This window comes from Pongo pygmaeus, chromosome 5 (assembly GCF_028885625.2).
Source record: "Pongo pygmaeus isolate AG05252 chromosome 5, NHGRI_mPonPyg2-v2.0_pri, whole genome shotgun sequence".
In the NCBI taxonomy this organism is placed as follows: Eukaryota; Metazoa; Chordata; class Mammalia; order Primates; family Hominidae; genus Pongo; species Pongo pygmaeus.
This window is the reverse complement of record NC_072378.2, coordinates 157,872,608-157,890,704: the sequence shown is the minus strand read 5'-3', so window position 1 is coordinate 157,890,704 and position 18,097 is coordinate 157,872,608. Positions and strand designations below refer to the sequence as shown.

The 18,097-nt window shown below is 41.3% G+C and overlaps 1 protein-coding gene and 1 long non-coding RNA gene across 3 annotated transcripts in view; one reads left to right on the top strand and one right to left on the bottom strand.

Moving 5' to 3' along the window:
• Positions 1-2,758: 2,758 nt before the first annotated feature.
• Positions 2,759-8,577, bottom strand: LOC134739761 (uncharacterized). The gene is made up of 3 exons (XR_010126806.1): positions 7,435-8,577; positions 4,935-5,046; positions 2,759-3,646 (listed from the first exon to the last, which is right to left on the bottom strand). It is a non-coding gene; the product is annotated as an uncharacterized LOC134739761 (long non-coding RNA).
• The window catches only part of TMEM242 (transmembrane protein 242), a 28,931-nt gene continuing 19,153 nt past the window's right edge, over positions 8,320-18,097 (top strand). For both annotated transcript variants that reach the window (XM_054493270.2, XM_054493271.2), the window contains exons 1-3: positions 8,320-8,444; positions 9,050-9,150; positions 12,977-13,114. In XM_054493270.2, coding sequence (XP_054349245.1) covers positions 8,357-8,444; positions 9,050-9,150; positions 12,977-13,114 — 327 coding nt within the window. In that variant the 5' untranslated portion in view covers positions 8,320-8,356. The remainder of the gene's footprint in view (positions 8,445-9,049; positions 9,151-12,976; positions 13,115-18,097) is intronic.

The following is an 18,097-nucleotide window of genomic DNA, read 5'->3' as shown; positions in this document are numbered from 1 at the left end:
TAAAGGAACAGTCTCATTTCTCCAAACTTAACTAGAAGCATAGAGTTTGGGAACTAGGAGGAATCCTAGTGACCAAGTAGTTCAGTATTTTCTCAGTCTATATTCTAAGATATATGAGCCCACAAGATGTTCCTAAACAAAGAGTTGTTGGTCAAATAAGTTACAGAATCAATGCTTACCATGCCCTCCTCTTGAAGACTCTGAGAGGCTCTGAAGCAAAGAATTCTGTGAGATTTTGTTTTCCAAACTTCTTTGATCACAGAATCTGTTTTTTTGGTTTTTGGTCCAGGTAACACCTAACAGCTTCTGGAACTGGCATGCAGTGAAACATACTTGGACAAAGTGCAGATATATTCAATCCCTTCCTCACTTTACAGAGGAAGGAAATGAAGCCCATATTAAGAAACATGGTTGGGAGGCCAAGGCGTGGATCACCTGAGGTCAAGAGTTTATGACCAGTCTGGCCAACATGGTAAAACTCCATCTCTACTAAAAATACAAAAATTACCCTGGTGTGGTGGCATGCACCTGTAATCCCAGCTACTTGAGAGGCTGAGACAGGAGAATTGCTTGAACCCGGGAGGCAGAGGTTGCAGTGAGCCGAGATCATGCCACTGCACTCCAGCCTGGGCAACAAAGAGAAAAACTCCATCTCAAAAAAAAGAAAAAAGAAACATGGAGACAATCCTTCCTCGTCACTGACAGAGCTGGAAACTAGATCCTGGCTTCCAGACAACTGACAAGTCCAGGCTCTTTCTATTACCTTGAAAGAGGCATTGTTAACAGCAGCTCTGATGTATCCCCTAGCACATGTTCATTGTCTGGAATTTGAGGTAGCATTTATTTATAGTGCACTCAGCAATGAATCCATCAAATGCTTTGACTGCTTTAAAAGGGCATTGGGCCCTGAACAGTTGACCTAAATAAAACACTATCATCTAAATGATACGTAATTTACTAGATAGTAAATATTTTATCAGGCTGTATAATCACATTCTAAGAGGTTATTACTTTTATAAGCAAGAGTAAATCAAAGGGGTGAAATCCAAATAAAGTGTTCCTAAAATATAAGTATACTACCCAACGGAAAGTAACTGTAGACAATTCTCTTGCAATGCAGAGAGGAATAGTTGGTGAAGACAAAATTATAAAAATGTGTCCAAGGGTCGTGTATATATTTTTCCAAAACAATGTAAATTCAAGTAGCTTGAGCATGCTTGCACCCCTCAGAAGCAATATTTATCTGCCCCATTCTCTGAATCCTAAAGGCACTTTGAATCTACACACATTTTCTCACTTCTTTAACCATACCATGGTTTCTGAGACTGCAGCGTTGGGTACTTTGGAAGCCTGTGAATTTTTTTTCTGACTTAATACACTTGAGATATGAGATATACTCCCAGCAGTTGGGATATTTTAAATTAGTTTCTAGCCTCTGAATACAAGGTTTCCAAAGCCAATATTAGCCCATGTGATACTTTTGTGTGCGTGTGTCTGTGAACCAGAAAAGGTGCACCTTCCCCAGGGCTGCTGGATTCCAGCACCAGAGCACAAGGCTTTGGTGAGCAAAATGCAGGCTGGATTCCTGACCTGACCTGTTCCATCCTGTTCCATGTCCCCCAGGATGGAGGCCCTCTTGCAAATGAACAAGTTGCACAACTAAAGGCAAGATCCCTGTTTCTTTCCCTCCCTCTCCTTGAGCCTCCCACCCCTGTAAGGCTGAACTCCCATTCCTACCTGTAGACCCAGCCTTCATCCTGACCTGAATCAGCACGTAGTTCTGGACCTGAGCCTCTCAATTTGCCTTGCTGACTCAACATCAGAGTATGTCTGACTCTATCACAGTGATCCAGGTCTGATAACCGAGTCCTGACCAATGGTCTCCTTTTCATTTCCTTGCTATTTTAGCTGGGTTTGTGTCTTGTGCAATTACCAGTTACCATCTCTAGGTCTTCAGTTCTGCCTAGGGGCTTCAACTCTGCTACCCATGGACAAATTTCTTGGTGACACCAGCCTTCCTGCCTAAAGTTCTGAACTCCCTCCCTGCCCTGGATTCCAGGATGCCCTGTTACCTACTTAAAAATCCTTCTACTTCATCTCACAACTAGGTCACCTGGACTGAAAAACTCTTGCCATCACCCCCTGGCGTGTGCTTTGTCCTCCAGGGACATGTGCCTCTTGCTTTTGAGTCTTTTGTCTGGGCCTCAGTTGCTGAGCCTACTTGTAGGAACTAGTCCCTTCCCCACAGGCCCCCTCTGAATTCCAAGACAGGACAGTCTGGGTTTGGTATATATGCAGACCAACCTCTTAAGCCCTGTATATCCACATTTACAGTAACAGCTGATATTCAGAGAAGTGACTTAAAGCACTGCATACTTTTTAAGCAAGAAGTAAACCATATTTTACTTATTAAGGCAGAAAATAGAAGACCAAGAAAGAATATCAACTGCAAAGTTTCAAACAAAAAGATATTTTGATGAAATTCTTAGAAAATTAAGGGTTATGGAACTATAAGCTCCAATGAGCCAAGGACTGTGCCTCATTACTTCACTATAGTAAAACAGCGCTTAAGACCATGAAGGTGCTCAGTAAATACTTGCTGTTCAATAAAAAATAAAGTCAATCGAAGCACAGTATTTGGTCAGAAAAGGTCTTACTACTTTATGTGGTCACTCTTTCATCATACGTGTGATAATACTTGTTTTTAAATCATTTTATAATTTATAGCCTTTAATATATCAGAACGGGATAGATTATTAACAATAAATACAATAAACATAAGATGCATTTAATGATGCAAGTGATTGATATCACAGATTTTAATAGTAAATGTGAGTGTAACGTATGTCCTTGTATATGAAATACTGGCAAAATGATAATGCATAGATGGAAATATATTTGGCTTTTGGGATTGCTAAGAGTCTTTTCTATAACTGGGACACACACAGGACTAAAAATAACAATGCTTTACATTGCCAGAGTACTCAACAGTTTACAAAATGCTTGAACATCTGTGATCCTATTTGATCCTCACAAGAAGATAGAGAAACATAGTTAAAGGAAATTATATGCATCACTCTTTTATAAGATAATATCTAGTGGCTTATGAAATATAACAGCTCTTGAAAAGATTTCTAGTCTATCATTAACGATAACAATTCAACTGATAGCACAGAAAGAGATAGGAAAGATATACTCTACAATAAGAAAAATTGAATGGAGGAATATATAATGGCAACTCTCATTTACTGTGATAAAGACAGACGTATTATTCAACCTGAGGCAGTTACAGAATATGATTCTAAAAGATAAGTAATGAGATACCGGAAATGAGTAATGAGACTCAAGCTTTGGACTCAAGCTAGTTTCAGCTCACTCAAGAGGAGTTATTACCATACTTACCAATTCTATTGATCGTACTAATGCCATTTTGAAGGAGCTGTAGCTCTGGGGATTCAGAGCAGATATTGGGAAGAATTCAAGAGGCTGAGAGCAGCAAACTGGAGGGTGCAGATACCACGTGGGCTCTCACACCAGCCTAGAGCTTCTCCGTGTGACATAATGCATCTTGCTGTCATTCCCTTGCTTTCCAAGAATGTTATCGCTGGGTATCCTGCTGGACAGTTTGATGAGTTACCCTGAAAACCTACATAATATTTCTATTTAAACCAAAATTCATCTTTTAAACAAGGCGATACATTTTTAAAGTATTTTATTGTTTTCCTTCCATTTTCTCCCTTCTCACAAAAGTAATACATGTCCCTTATTAAACATTTTGCAAACATTATAGAAATATGTAAAAATGTCACTTTGGTCAGCATTTTACTTACTAAGGAAGAAAGTAGAAGAGATACAGATAGAACACTCGCCTCCTCCCTTCTGTCAAAGTAACCTCTGTTAATAATTCAGTGTAGAGTCCAAATCTTTTCTTCTGTGCACACACTTAAGCTGGCAATAACTTTTAAAGATCTCTGCTATATTGAGATACCTATATATCTGTATCTCAAAAAAATTATATATATCTTTCAAAAAATTACATATCTATATGTATATATAGATATGTAATTTTTTTTTTTTTTTTTTTTGAGACAGAGTCTCACTCGGTCACCCAGGCTGGAGTGCAATGGCATGATCTCGACTCACTGCAACCTCTGCCTCCCGGGTTCAAGCAATTCTCATGCCTCAGCCTCCTGAGTAGCTGGGATTACAGGTGCCTGCCACCATGGCCAGCTAATTTTTGTATTTTTGGTAGAGATGGGGTTTCACCATGTTGGTCAGGCTAGTCTCAAATTCCTGACCTCAGGTGATCTTCCTGCCTCAGCCTCCCAAAGTGCTGGGATTACAGGCATGAGCCACCACACGTGGCCTATATTTTTGACAACTATCTTATATCAAGCAGCAGGGAGGATGATTTGACCCTTATCAGATTTTAAAAATAATTCAGCCTCATACATTAAACATGGAGAGATTGAAGCTCTGAAGAAATGTTTTAAAAAGTGATGGGGAAAAAAGTCCATCAGAGTTCAAAACCAGCTAGAGCTAGGGCCATCCAAATTCCAGGAACTGTAAAGCTAACAGGTTTCTAGCTGTCAACATTTGAAATAGAATCTACAGGAGTCAAAACATTTGAAATAAGAATGTGGTCAAATGTGTCCCTGGTATGAACTTTCAGCTGACTAAAACAAACACCGAAATAGCAACAGCATCCGTCTCAGATAAACCTTCTTTCCCAGCAGCCTCCTTGGCTTGTAAGAGATTTCCATTACTTTTTCTAGAAGAGTACTGTGCTTCCATTGAAATATCAGTCCTGCTGGTGCTGCATGAAGCAACAAAGCTCTGTGACTTCCTAATCTCTGGTTTCCATACTTGGAAATGCTTCCCCGCTCAAGTCCCTATCTTGCAAAGAAACTGTGCTTAGAATGTCTACAACTCACCTGTTTGGAGCTTGTGTCATATCTTCCTCTAGTAACAAGTCTAGGTGGAATTGTGGAATTCTTAGAGCAGTGCAGTTAATCAAATTGTGCCCAAAGTACCGAACTGGGTGTCCTGTAGAGATAAGAGAACTTGGGAAACATTGTCTTTAAAAAATGCTTTCTTTCAGCATTCCAACTTGGGATGCCTGGAATTTGGTCTTATCCCAGGGCCAGGGACTTCCCGTCCTAGTGTGTGGCAGGCTTCCGAGGCTCTGGAAACACTATTTCCCAGGATCTGGCACAGAGCAAGTCACAGGGCGGGTGCTGGGGGGCTAGTGAGAAATGGGGCTGCAGTACTCTCCACAAACAGGCCTTGACCAAGGAGCTCGCAGCTCCTCCCCTCCTTGGTATGTATCCCACAAAGATCCTCAAAATTTGCATTTTGAGGCTGAAGTGTAAACCATTGGTTTGTGTCAATTGCCTTTTCAGTCCTGTGTATATTGGGAAAACAAGCTTTCAAGTAGAAAAAAGGAAGACTGCCTTTTACTTTGGGGATTTAGAAAGAAGGTAGAGGTTTGTGAGCTGCAACATCCAAAACAAAGCAGACACCAGTTTCCTAGGATGTGCAGTTACTTTCAATGGAGACTGGCTCTGGAATGCAGGACTCTGTAATTTCCCTAGTTTCAAGATCTATTATCTCCCTTCTCTTCCTTATAGTAAGTAGTGATATAAACCTTAAATTATTATTATTATTATCATCATCATCATCATCATCATCATCTTGAGACGGAGTCTTCCTCTGTCACCCAGGCTGGAGTGCAGCGGCGTGATCTTGGCTCACTGCAACCTCTGCGTCCTGGGTTCAAGCGATTCTCCTGCCTCAGCCTCCCAAGTAGCTGAAATTACAGGTGCCGCCACTACACCCAGCTAATTTTTGTATTTTTAGTAGAGATGGGGTTTTGCCATGTTGGTCAGGCTGGTCTCAAACTCCTGACCTCAAGTGATCCGCCTGCCTCGAACTTCCAAAGCGCTAGGATTACAGGTTTGAGCCACTGTGACCAGCTTAATCCTTAAAATGTTTCTGTCCTTTTCTAAGGGGACAGCAAAGAAGAAAGTCGAGGAGTCTGCAATTTTTCTCCCTAAGCAGTCTTGGGAAAACAGATTTCCGAGTGTTAAAGTGTATGGTGTGGATTTTAAGAGGTGTAATCCATAAGAGGAAGGCACAGAGAAGACATTCTCAAAGTGGAACCAGTGGCAACAGCATCACCTGGGAACTTAGACATACACGTTCTCAGCCCCCACTGAGTCACAGACTCTGGGAATGGGGCCCAGCAAGCTGAGTGCAATAAGCCTTCCAGGTGATTCCAATATTCAAGTTCACACCTGAGGATGACTGGCACAGGGGATAAGGAAGGACCTGCTTTTAAGCCCTGTCTCTGCCACTTAACAGCTGTGTGAGCTTGAGCAAGTTAGTCTTTCTGAGTTTATGGAGAGGAATAAATGAGATAATGTACTTGAAGCACTTAGTGCAATGTCAGATATATAGAAAGCACTCAATACATGTTAGCAGCTATGGTTACTGTTATGTATGAGGGGAAGGAAAAAGAATAGGTCCTTCAACAAATTAGCACAGCATTTACCAGCTTAAAAGCCCTTTCAGATACTGACGTGTTTCCAGGAAATCCAAAGGTCACATACATTCTGTGTGATCTCATCCACAAAAAACTTTGAACAGAGCAGTAGTTTTTTATCATCAGAAACCCCACGGAGCTTTTACATTCTGCCCTGCCACCCGCGGGCCTTCAGAGCCCTAATCTCCCGTGGTAGACCTTGGTAATCCATCATTTAAAAAAATCCCCGTAGGCAATGCTGCAAAATAGCTACTTGAATCAAAGGTGGTAATAGTTAGAGCTAACATGTATTGAATATTTATATGTGCCAGGCACTGTGCTAACTTCTTTATAGATGTCGCTTCATTTAATTCTCACAGCAATCCTATGAGTTAGGTACTATCAGGTTTTTTTTGTGGGGGGGGCGGATGGGGTGGATGGCAGAGTTTCGCTCTTGTCACCCAGGCTGGAGTGCAATGGCTCGATCTCGGCTCACTGCAACCTCTCCCTCCCAGATTCAAGCCATTCTCCTGCCTCAGCCTCCCGAGTAGCTGGGATTACAGTCCCGCATCATTAGACTCCGCTAATTTTTGTATTTTTAGTAGAAACGGGGTTTCACCATGTTGGCCAGGCTGATCTCGAACTTCTGATCTCCACCCGCCTCAGCCTCCCAAAGTGCTGGGATTACAGGCGTGAACCACCGCGCCTGGCCTACTATCAGTTTTTAAATTTTACAGGTAAGGAAACTGAGCTATAGAGGGGCTAAGTTATTCCAAGTTCACACACCTGAGAAGCGGTTTAGGACCCGAGCCCAGGTTTGAGCTATTAACTGCACTTCACTGACGCAAAAATAGATGCATTTATTTACTCATTCATCCAACATGCATTTGGTGTTGGTAACCAGGTAGTACCTGAAAGCTGGGGGATATAAACTGAACATAGAGTCGCATCTCCATCCTCAGGAAGCTCATGCCCTCCAGCGATGCGGGGCAGGACAAATAGCAGAGAGACCGCCTTATTTTACAAGATGTCATTGTTCTCGGAGAGGCTGAAAAGATTTTCTATCACCACTAGCCTCCTCCTCTCCATGGCCATTTACAGAATGGGCAAACCAGCTTCCCAGCGGAAGACCAAGCTTGCTAGCGGTCAGCGTTCCCGGCAGCTCTGCAAGCCCTTCCAGCGGGCGTCGCTCTCCTCTCGGGGGTGGTACCTTCATTCGGTCATCCTGTGAGTGTTCCACTTCCCGAGGGAGGCCGAGCACTCACACCGCGGCGAGGGTACCCGTCACCGCAGAGCCGGGCGGCTGGCTCTCCTCCAGGGAGAAAGCCTGTCACTTACACTTTCCTCAACACTGTTAGGAAGTTATCTAGAAAAGTACACACAGAAGACCGAGGCCTGTGTTTTAGAATCGTGGAGTGTTAGCGCTGGCCAAATCGTTGGACACAATGTAAGTTTGATTAGGAAAATGAGCTCCAGGGTCTCACAGGCGGGGCCTGGAATCTTGGCGCAATCTGCGACCCTCACTGCCTCCTACAGTCGGGGCTGACAGTTCTTTCAAACAGCCAAAGTAATCACTTAAGTCCAGCAATGATCTCCTTGGAGAAATCAAAAGATCCTCCCTAAGAGTCGGCCTTGGAGGGCATCGCCCCTGGGGATGGGCACAGCACGTCTTCCCGGCCCCGGCGCGGGAGGAGGGTTTGGGGACAGCGTCCGCACTCCGGACCCTTCTTCAGATTGCACAGGAGGAGGCGGCAACGGAACCTTTCTCCTCCGCCTCGTTCTCGCTTCCACCCGGGCCCAGTTGGGCACGGACGCACTACAGGCGACCTAAACATGGAGACAGCAGGCGCTGGAACTGGGCAGCCGGCCTCTGGGCTGGAGGCTCCGGGGTCCGCGGATGACCGGCTTTTCCTGGTTAAAGGTAAGATGTGCTGTGGTGAGGTGCGGGCGTCGGGGCGAGTTAACCCCGGACCCTGGCTTGCTCTGGAGCGGGCATTCCCACACACATCCCGCTCTGACAGCCCTTAGCTTGGGCTTGCCCCTGAGTTTAGCCCGCGGAGTCTGGCGGCCCAGGGAGGGTAGCTCGCTTACTGGGTGGAGTCTCCCCTTGGGCGGGGCGGGGGGCAGATCCCGTGAGCTATTCTTCCGGGCGTGCCATATTTCCCCGTCACCTCTGCAATTGTTCTAGAGCCTTGCCTTTTCTGATTGCCATCGTCTCTTCTCCTCCCCGTGAGAAACTTCACGCTGTGGTCCCAGGGGAGAGGGGAAGGGAAGCTGAACCTTTTCTCTGCCCTCGGGAATAATAACTCGGAATGACCCAAGGAACCAGAGGTCGTGCGGTCACGCGTGTTTCTCAGCCGCTGTCATTTACTGTTAGCAAGAGCTGCTTAGCCATGGTTTCTTGAATTTCAAAAGTGGTTTTGATTGTAACTCGAATAGTATCTTAAACTTACTTTTGTACATCTTTTTAACCTCTTTTTATTTAATTTTTTAAATATCCCCCCTCCTCCCCGAAACTCTTGGCAGGTGGAATTTTCCTTGGTACCGTTGCTGCAGCGGGAATGCTAGCTGGATTTATTACAACATTATCATTGGCTAAAAAGAAAAGCCCTGAATGGTTCAATAAGGTTGGTGACACTGAAATCCATTCATAGCATTGTTATTGTTATTGTTTAAAATATATGGCAGCTTTTGCATAGAAAAAATAAAGAAAATATTGATGGCCTTTCACATTTTTTTAAGATGTGAATTTATATATGCTCATGGATTCTAGAAATGTACAAATTAACCAACGGTCTTTATTTTCATTTAGAAAGACGTACTTATGTGCTTTCTTAAATTTTAGCAGAACAAGACTTTGAAAGCTTATGTGGTACATTTCCTGTTCACAACATGACTTTAAATCTAAATTTGGGCCAGGCATCGTGGCTCATGCCTGTAATCCCAGCACTTTGGGAAGCCGAGAGGGGCAGATCACCTGAGGTCAGGAGTTTGAGACCAGCCTGGCCAACATGGCGAAAACCCATCTCTACTAAAAATACAAAAATTAGCCAGGTAGCCGGGTGTGGTGTGGCACTCCTGTAGTCCTAGCTACTTGGGAGGCTGAGGCAGGAGAATCACTTGAACCCAGGAGGCTGAGGTTGCAGTGAGCCCAGATTACTGCACTTCAACCTGGGTGACAGAGCGAGACTCTGTCTCAAAAATAAATAAATAAATATTCACACAAATAACTGTGTAATTACAATTTGATGTGTGCTATGGAGGAAAAGTGTTATGTAAAACATCATAAAAAGTCAAGTTTCCTTTCCACTTACATTTATCTTTAATAATCATACTTAAGCCTTATTGATACCATAATGGCAAGAGACCACATTTAAAGTGTGCTTGGATCCCCTCTGAATACTCTAAGCTTATATGGAGCTTCCTAAATCACTGCTATGGACCTTGTGGCTCATTTTCTCTCTATGTTATAGAATGTTTTCAGAGCAGAAATATATTTTGTGGTGGAAATCAGAGTAGTGCCTTAACAGTAGAGTTTTGGTTGATTTCTAAGCCTAAGTTATGTTAATCCTTGGCTCACTGATCTTTTTAATAATCTGATGAAAACTAGGGATTCTCTGGGGCTGGGGGGAGCATGTACACATATTCACAACTTTCCATCCTATTTGTTGTTCTGAGATTTGATCATCACAGATGCCCTTCGGGGTCTAACAGTGGTTTTCAAACTGTGGTCCACAGAACGCTGCTGATCCTTGATCCTTGGGTCCGTGAAGTCAGAACTATTTTCATAATGATACTAAGATGCTTGTACTAATGGTACAGAGGCAATGGAGAGTAAAACTGCTGATACCTTGGTCTAAGGCAGTAGCACCAAACTGTGCTGAAAGTCATTGTGTCCTTCATTACAAAGTACCTGTATTTTTTAAAGCAAGCATTACTTAACAATGTCCTTGTTGAAGAGATAAAATAGTTAATTTTATTAAATCATGACCCTCGAATAAACCTCATTTTAATATTCTGTGTAAAGAAATGGGAAATACAAGGCCGGGCACAGTGGCTCACGCTTGTAATCCCAGCACTTTGGGAGGCGGAGGCGGGCGGATCACGAGGTCGAGACTGAGACCATCCTTGCTAACACGATGAAACCCCGTCTCTACTAAAAATACAAAAGAATTAACTGGGCGGGTGGCGGATGCCTGTAGTCCCAGCTACTCGGGAGGCTGAGGCAGGAGAATGGCGTGAACCCGGGAGGCGGAGCTTGCAGTAAGCCGAGATCCCGCCACTGCACTCCAGCCTGGGTGACAGAGCGAGACTCCGTCTCAAAAAAAAAAAAAAAAAAAAGAAATGGGAAATACATAAAGCATTTCTGTTTTGTACTGAGGTAGGATTTTTTCTCTAGAAAAGCAATTGAATTGCAAGCTGAACTAGCCACTTTTTTCCTGTAGAATATCATTTTTACTTGAAAGAATAACTGACAAACTATGGTTATTCAGAAGTGGATATTTGGCAGACATCTTGATAATGAATAAAATGAGCTTGTTTTTTCAAGCAAACAATTGTCAGTATTTATTGCCACTGATAAAATTTAAGCTTTCAAGTGAAAATTAGATTTTAGGAGACTTTTATCCCAGCACTTTGGGAGGCTGAGGCAGGCGGATCACTTTAGGCCAGGAGTTTGAGATCAGCCTGGGCAACACGGTGAAACCCCATCTCTACTAAAAATACAAAAATTAGCTGGGCATGGTGGCATGCACCTGTAATCCTAGCTACTTGGGAGGCTGAGGCAGAAGAATTGCTTGAACCTGGGAGGTGGAGGTTGCAGTGAGCTGAGATCATGCCACTACACTCCAGCCTGGGTGACAGAGCAAGACTCTGTCTCAAAAAATAAAAATAAATAAATAAAAGACTAACAAAAATGTAAAACATTGTCTCTGTTTGCACAGTTTTGTTTTGGAAAAGTAATTTTTCATAAAAAAATAGGCTTATATTAATCTAGAATGATTTACTATTTTTAAATAACTAATATAATTTAAGAATTTCTTAATTTTAATTTCTAATACATTAAATATTGATAAATACAACCCACCTAATTGAAAGTCTTTAGGGCCCAAGTGTAAAGGGATCCTGAGACCAGGAAGTTTGAGAACCCCTGTTTTAGATGGTTCTGTCTCCCTCTGGGAAAACACTGGAATTAGAGTATGACCACTTACCCAGACTCTGTTTCAGAGGTAAAATTGTTTGTAGAAGAACTCAGAGATTTTGGAGCACACAGTTAATGCGTTTATACTGAGCAAGCACCAGTCTAAGAATCTCACTTAGTCAGTGCACTTCACAGTTGCCACCTGGAGGTCTTTTCTAACATTGATAATATCTAACATTTGAGTGCTTAGCATGTGCTGGCTGCTTTTCTGCGGGCTTGACTCATTGAACTCCCCTCACGCCCTATGCAGCACTGTTACATGTGGTCCCCATTAAAGGGCAGGAAACTGAGGCACAGAGGAATTAAGCAACTTGCCCAACTTGGTACTCTTCCCATCTTGGGATACTTCTAGGGAAGAAATGATACAATTTTTAGTAATCTTGCTATTTAAATAGACTTCTGTCCATTAGCTTGGGAATCTAGGTGTTAAAACAGATTCAAATTGCAACCCCAGAGGACTTTAAAATGATAAACTTTTCAGTTGGGGACTGTCTACACTGCTTCTATTTTGGGATGATAGTTATCCTTTTAATGTCCTGTTCTCATTGTCTTAGCTGTGTGTCATGCAAAACAACTGGGAGTTGAAAAGCAATAATAGATACTGAATGGACATTCATTTTTCTTTGTAATTCCCTGAATAAACAGAAAGAAGAAGGTGCAAGCTAAAAGTGGTGAAGTAATCTACTCTTGAGCTTCTTTGGTCGATCTATTAAAATAGATCAACATTTTTGTTAACTAGTATATCTTGCATTTGTACATCAGTCTCATAATCGGTAGACTAAATGAGGTGCTATGAGAGAAAATAATGTGTATTATATGTCTATTTGGTTAAAATAACTGAAGAAAATACATAATGTTTACACACATGCAAAATTTACTTATCTGAAATATCTGGTGCCCCTGCTCATCTTAATATTATGGCAGGAAAAACATTCATAAAATAACTGAGTTATTTTAATACCACTTTAATGTCATTCTGTGAAAATGCCAATGAATGGGGGATAGAGAAATCTTGACAAAATGGTCTAGGATTTTTCTGGAAGAATTAACAGGCAAGGTGCCTTGCATACTCAAATATTTGTGAGTCAGAGAAGGCATGCAATTATTAAGTAGCAAAGCCAGAATTAGACCTTGGGTTAATCTAGCTTCCTAATATCATGTTGCTTGCGCAGAGAGAAATTTGCAAACACCTCCAGAATGCTTATTCTTTCTGCACTGATTGTTTTTACCTCAACTTTTCTGTCTCATTTCAGGGAAGTATGGCCACGGCTGCATTACCGGAAAGCGGGTCTTCCCTTGCCTTGCGAGCTCTGGGCTGGGGCTCACTGTATGCGTGGTGTGGGGTTGGTGTGATTAGCTTCGCAGTCTGGAAAGCTTTAGGAGTTCACAGTGTAAGTAACTACAGTCTTGTCCCTGGTATCTAGATGTTTATTCTGCTTACTGTGTTCTAAATTTTTCTGGTTTTCAAATTTATTTGCATGTAGTTTGGTCACTGTCTAGGGAGATGATGACAGAGTACATGACTAAATTCTTACTAATAACTAGACAACTTCTTATTACTAATAAATACAATTTTCGAAGGTGGTAAAACTTCAAATATAGTTAAGCAATGACTAATTTATAGCTAATGTTCTATATAAATTGACATTAGGGCGGGTGCAGTGGGTTATGCCTGTAACCCCAGCACCTTAGGAACCTGTGGCAGGCAAATCACTTGAGCTCTGAAGTCCAAGACCAGCCTGGGCAACGTAAAGAAACCCTGTCTCTACAAAAAAATTAGCTGGGTGTGGTGGCATGCGCCTATAGTCCCAGCTACTTGGAAGGCTGAGGGAGGAGGATCACCTGAGCCTCACAGGCTGAGGCTGCAGTGAGCCAAGATCATTGCACTTCAGCCTTGGCAGTGGAGTAAGACCCTGTCTCAAAAACAAAATAGAATAAATAAATAAATTGATATTAGCTATTTGTTCAATAAAATTATTAATTTGGAACAACTTTCTATTGCTGTTTGACATATATATAATTGTAAAAGAGTTAAAGCATTTTAAAATTAATTATTTAAATTATTAATGTGTTATTTACACATTTTTGGAAAAAATCCTAAAATCTTATGCGTCTGTGTCTATGTTTGTGTATATATGTAAAATTTATACTTCAAGCTACAGAGCATTACATTAAGAATGACTGCCTTCTTTTATTAAACAACTGGTCAGAAGTTCTGTGGACCGGACCCTTCGTGACTGGTGAGAATTGGCAGTAGTTTGAGATAGGTGGCAGCGGTAAAGTTGATGAAAACAGATTGTCGATATATTTTGAAGGTCAAGTCAGCAAAGATTTGTTGTTGCTTGGATGTGGGGTGTGAGAAAGAGTGAAGTTGGATGTCATCAAGACTTTTGGCCTGAGCAACTGAAGGATGGGTGGGGAGCAGTGTGAGAAAAGGAGGTATTGGGAGATAATGTCAGGAGCTCAATCTGTGACTTGTGAGGTTGACACATCTGTTTGATAGTGAGATGGAGAGCAAGTAAGCAGTTAGATATAGAAGTTGAGAGTTAGGGGAGAAGTACAAGGTGAAGATTTGAATTTGAGACTCATCAGTATATGGCTAGCATTTAAAGCCATGAGACTAGATTAACTCACCAAGGCAGTGAAGGTTGAAAGAAAAGAGAAGAGGTCTGAGGAATGAACTCTTGGGGACTCCTAATGTTAAGAGGTTGGGGAATGAGGGGAAAGTACCCTACTGAAGAGGGAAATCTCCTTGGCCTGGTGACTTAGACACCAGGTGAAAAAAACACTTCAAGGAGAAGTGACTGACTGTGTTGTATGCTGGTGATAAGTTACATAAGATGAGGACTGATAATTCACCGGGTTTGGCAGTGTGACAGCCATTGGTGAGATGGTGGAGTAAAGCCTGAGTGATTCAGAAGAGAATAGAGGAGAATCAGAGGCAGTGTATCTAGGTGAGTCTTGAGTTTTGCCACAAAGTGAAGGAAGGAAATGGGGTCATAGCTGGAAAAAAGAATGGGATCAAGAGATAAGTTTTTACTTGTTGTATTTTACATTGGGAGAATTAACAGCATGTATATGCTGATGGGAATGATTCAGCAGGGAGGAAGAAACTGGGGCAAGTGGCAGTGTTGCAGGAACAACCTCATAGACATTATTGAGCTTTTCATATTTAGTTTAATCGTAAACAAACATAAACATTACTGTGCTTTCCACTCAGAATACACTGATAGACAGATGATGGTGCTTTTCTCCTAGTCTAACCTTTGTTTTTAAAATTTATTTTTATTTTTGACTTTTTGGAGACAAGGTCTTCCTCTGTCACCCAGGATGGAGTGCAGTGGTGTGACCTCAGCTCACTGCAGCCTCCTGGGCTCAAGCAAACTTCCCACCTCAGCCTCCTGAGTAGCTGGGACCACAGGTGCATGTCACTATGCCTGGCTCACTTTTTTTATTTTTTGTAGAGATGAGGTCTCACTATGTTGCCCAGGCTGGTTGCGAACTCCTGAACTCAAGCGATCTTCCGCCTCAGCCTCCCGAAGTGCTGGGATTAAAGGTGTGAGCCACTGCACCTGGCCCTCACCTTGATTTTTGAGTTAACTTTGCTGGCTAGTCATTGTTTGTAATGCTAAATTAGAGATTGCTTGAAAAGACAGAAAACCTGTGACTGAAGATTTTTCATGATTTTTGCTGTTAACCTCAATTTTGCTTTCGACCAATATAAAATCTCTTCTTCCATTTTAGGCATTCTACAGACATTTTAGACATAGCAAATTATTTAATCTTCATAATAACTATCTAGCAGATATTAATATCCCCCATTTTATAAATGAGGAAATTGGGGCTCAAAGAGGTTAAATCACTTGCCCAAGATAACATAGCTTGTGATTGGCAGTGTCAAGATTTAAACCCAGGTCTGAATCTTCAGAGTATTAAGTAGTACTTAGTAATAAAGTTATTAAGCTTCTAGTTTCTATAAAAATGACAATCTGCTAGCACTTTACATGAACAGTGTGGAACTGATATGTGATGTTTCCAGTGTTTAGTAATAGGGTCACAAACTTAGTAAAATTTTAAGGTATTTGAAAATACGAATAGTCTCACTTAGAAGAGTCAATCTCAGTTTTCATAAACCAACAAAATTAGGTTATCTAAATTATACACTTGATAATTCAGTGTTTATGGGCTAGAATAATCCAACTGTGCTAGAATAATCCAATTTTTTATTCATAATTATTATGGAATTTCATTTTACATAGAACACACACATTAAATATAAACATACATTTGTATTTCACACAGTGATGTTCATTTAAACAGAGGTTCCAAAGAAGGAGAGGTATTGGGAGCTATCTTGTTACCAAACAAAGCAGATACGTGCCCAGCACTGAAGATGGGTAGAATGTGAACTTCTTTGTTTTTTGGCATTGATACAAGGATTGCTGCCTAAATAAGATATTTTGGGGAGAAAAAATATTTTCTGGTTGGCACTACTGAATATAAGAATATGTGGAATCCTTTTATATTGCATCTTTATGTCATCCAGTGATAAGTAGGAAATATCTACTCAGCCTCTGCTGGGTACCTGGGATTGGGTTAGGTGCTGGGACCACAAAGAAAGAGAGTTCCTGACATCTTTATGTCTAACTAAAAAGAGAGACTGCATATGCACTCTCTCTGCATATAGATCATTAGGCATATCAGTTTGATCTCCATGTCTGAGAAGGCCCACAGAAAAATGAACCCACTGATACCTTTTCAAGGACATATCTTTTAAAGGCAGTAGTGTTTACTAATTTGCTGGTTTGTTCATTCTAAAGTCATTTGTGGGTCTCTCCTGAGCCATGCACTATGCTAAGACAGGGCTACCCTGTAAAGTGATAAACCTTACCTGTTGATTTTCTAAGCAAATTCTTATGGTATGACCCTGCTCTGAGGCTTGCAGACAGCAATGTGGTATATTCAGCTCAGCATTTAGAGAGTTTTGATAATTATGAGGTTACCCTGAGTCCAGTAAGAACTTCTGTCACTGTGTACTGTCTCATCTTTGTATGACTAAGAAAACAGTCTCAGTCAGAAAATGTTGAACAGAAATGGTCCAAGTCTATGCACTCAATAAATAATTGAGACGATCATTCTAGATAAATCAAAATCAACTCCAGCGTTAAATAATTGTAAGTAGCTAACTCGAATTGTATTAAATCTCTGATAGAAACCCAGTTCCAATACAAAAGGGTGCCATCTAATGGCTAACCTAGAGCAGCTTGAGGAAAGTGCTTGTGTTTCCTATTTTAATTCACAGCTACATCTGCTGGCCTAAAAGGGAACATGTTTAAAATGCTTAAAGTGAAACTTCGGTTTCTTTAAAGTATTTTGGTTTTAACTGTTTGTTTATTCATAATTATTCTGGAATTTCATTTCACATAGAATGCATATAATAACATTAAATATAAACACATGTGTATTTTACACAGTGATATATCATTTAATCAGAGGTTCTAAAGAAAGAGAGGTAGGAGAAGATGTCTTGTTAGACCAAGGCAGGTAAGTTTGCCCAGCATTGACAATGGGGAGAAATCAGTGCCAGTTCAGTATCTACCCTGCTCCCCGGCCCAGCCTGGCCAGCAAGCACGGCTTGACTGTTCAGTTTGTGTTCATCGATTACTTTCAAATATGGTATTTTATTATTTGATTATAATTAAGATAGCACTAATTTTATCACAATAACTTAATTGTGGAAAAAAAGATGAACATTTCCTTTGGGTTTGTAGTCTCCTAAATCAGCTGTGTACATGATCATGGGAATGCATGCTGGGACACTATGATGAGGCCAGGTGAGTGCACACTGGGACACTATGATGAGGCCGGGTGAGTGCACACTGGGATGCTATGATTCGGTTGTTTTATCAGGACAGATAGTTTAAGTTTGGAGGACAGTTGAGGTAAATGCTCTAAGGAACTCTTGTACTAAGTGGTAATTCCCTAACTATCAAAGAAGAAAAAGAAGCCTTGCTGTTTACATAGTTATTTACATATAACTCAAGAGCAGTGACTTTTAAACTTTTTTACCTTTTATTATTTATAGTAGGTGTTGATACTTGAAGAATTCTGAAGAGGTTTAGGTTATTTATAGCTAGACTACCTTGACTTTTTTCCTCCCCTTAGAAGGAGAAACATTAAATATCTAAATAATTCCTAGTTGGTATGATTAGAACTTTATCAACGGAGTATGCGCTATGTTTGTGGACCTGTGCTCCATGTTTGTGGGGAGGTGGTTATCTCAAAGGACTGGCAGAATTACCATTGCTAACCTTTACTGGGGCTTCTAGAGAATGCATTCATGATGCCTAGTATAGTAAGAATTTACAGATAAT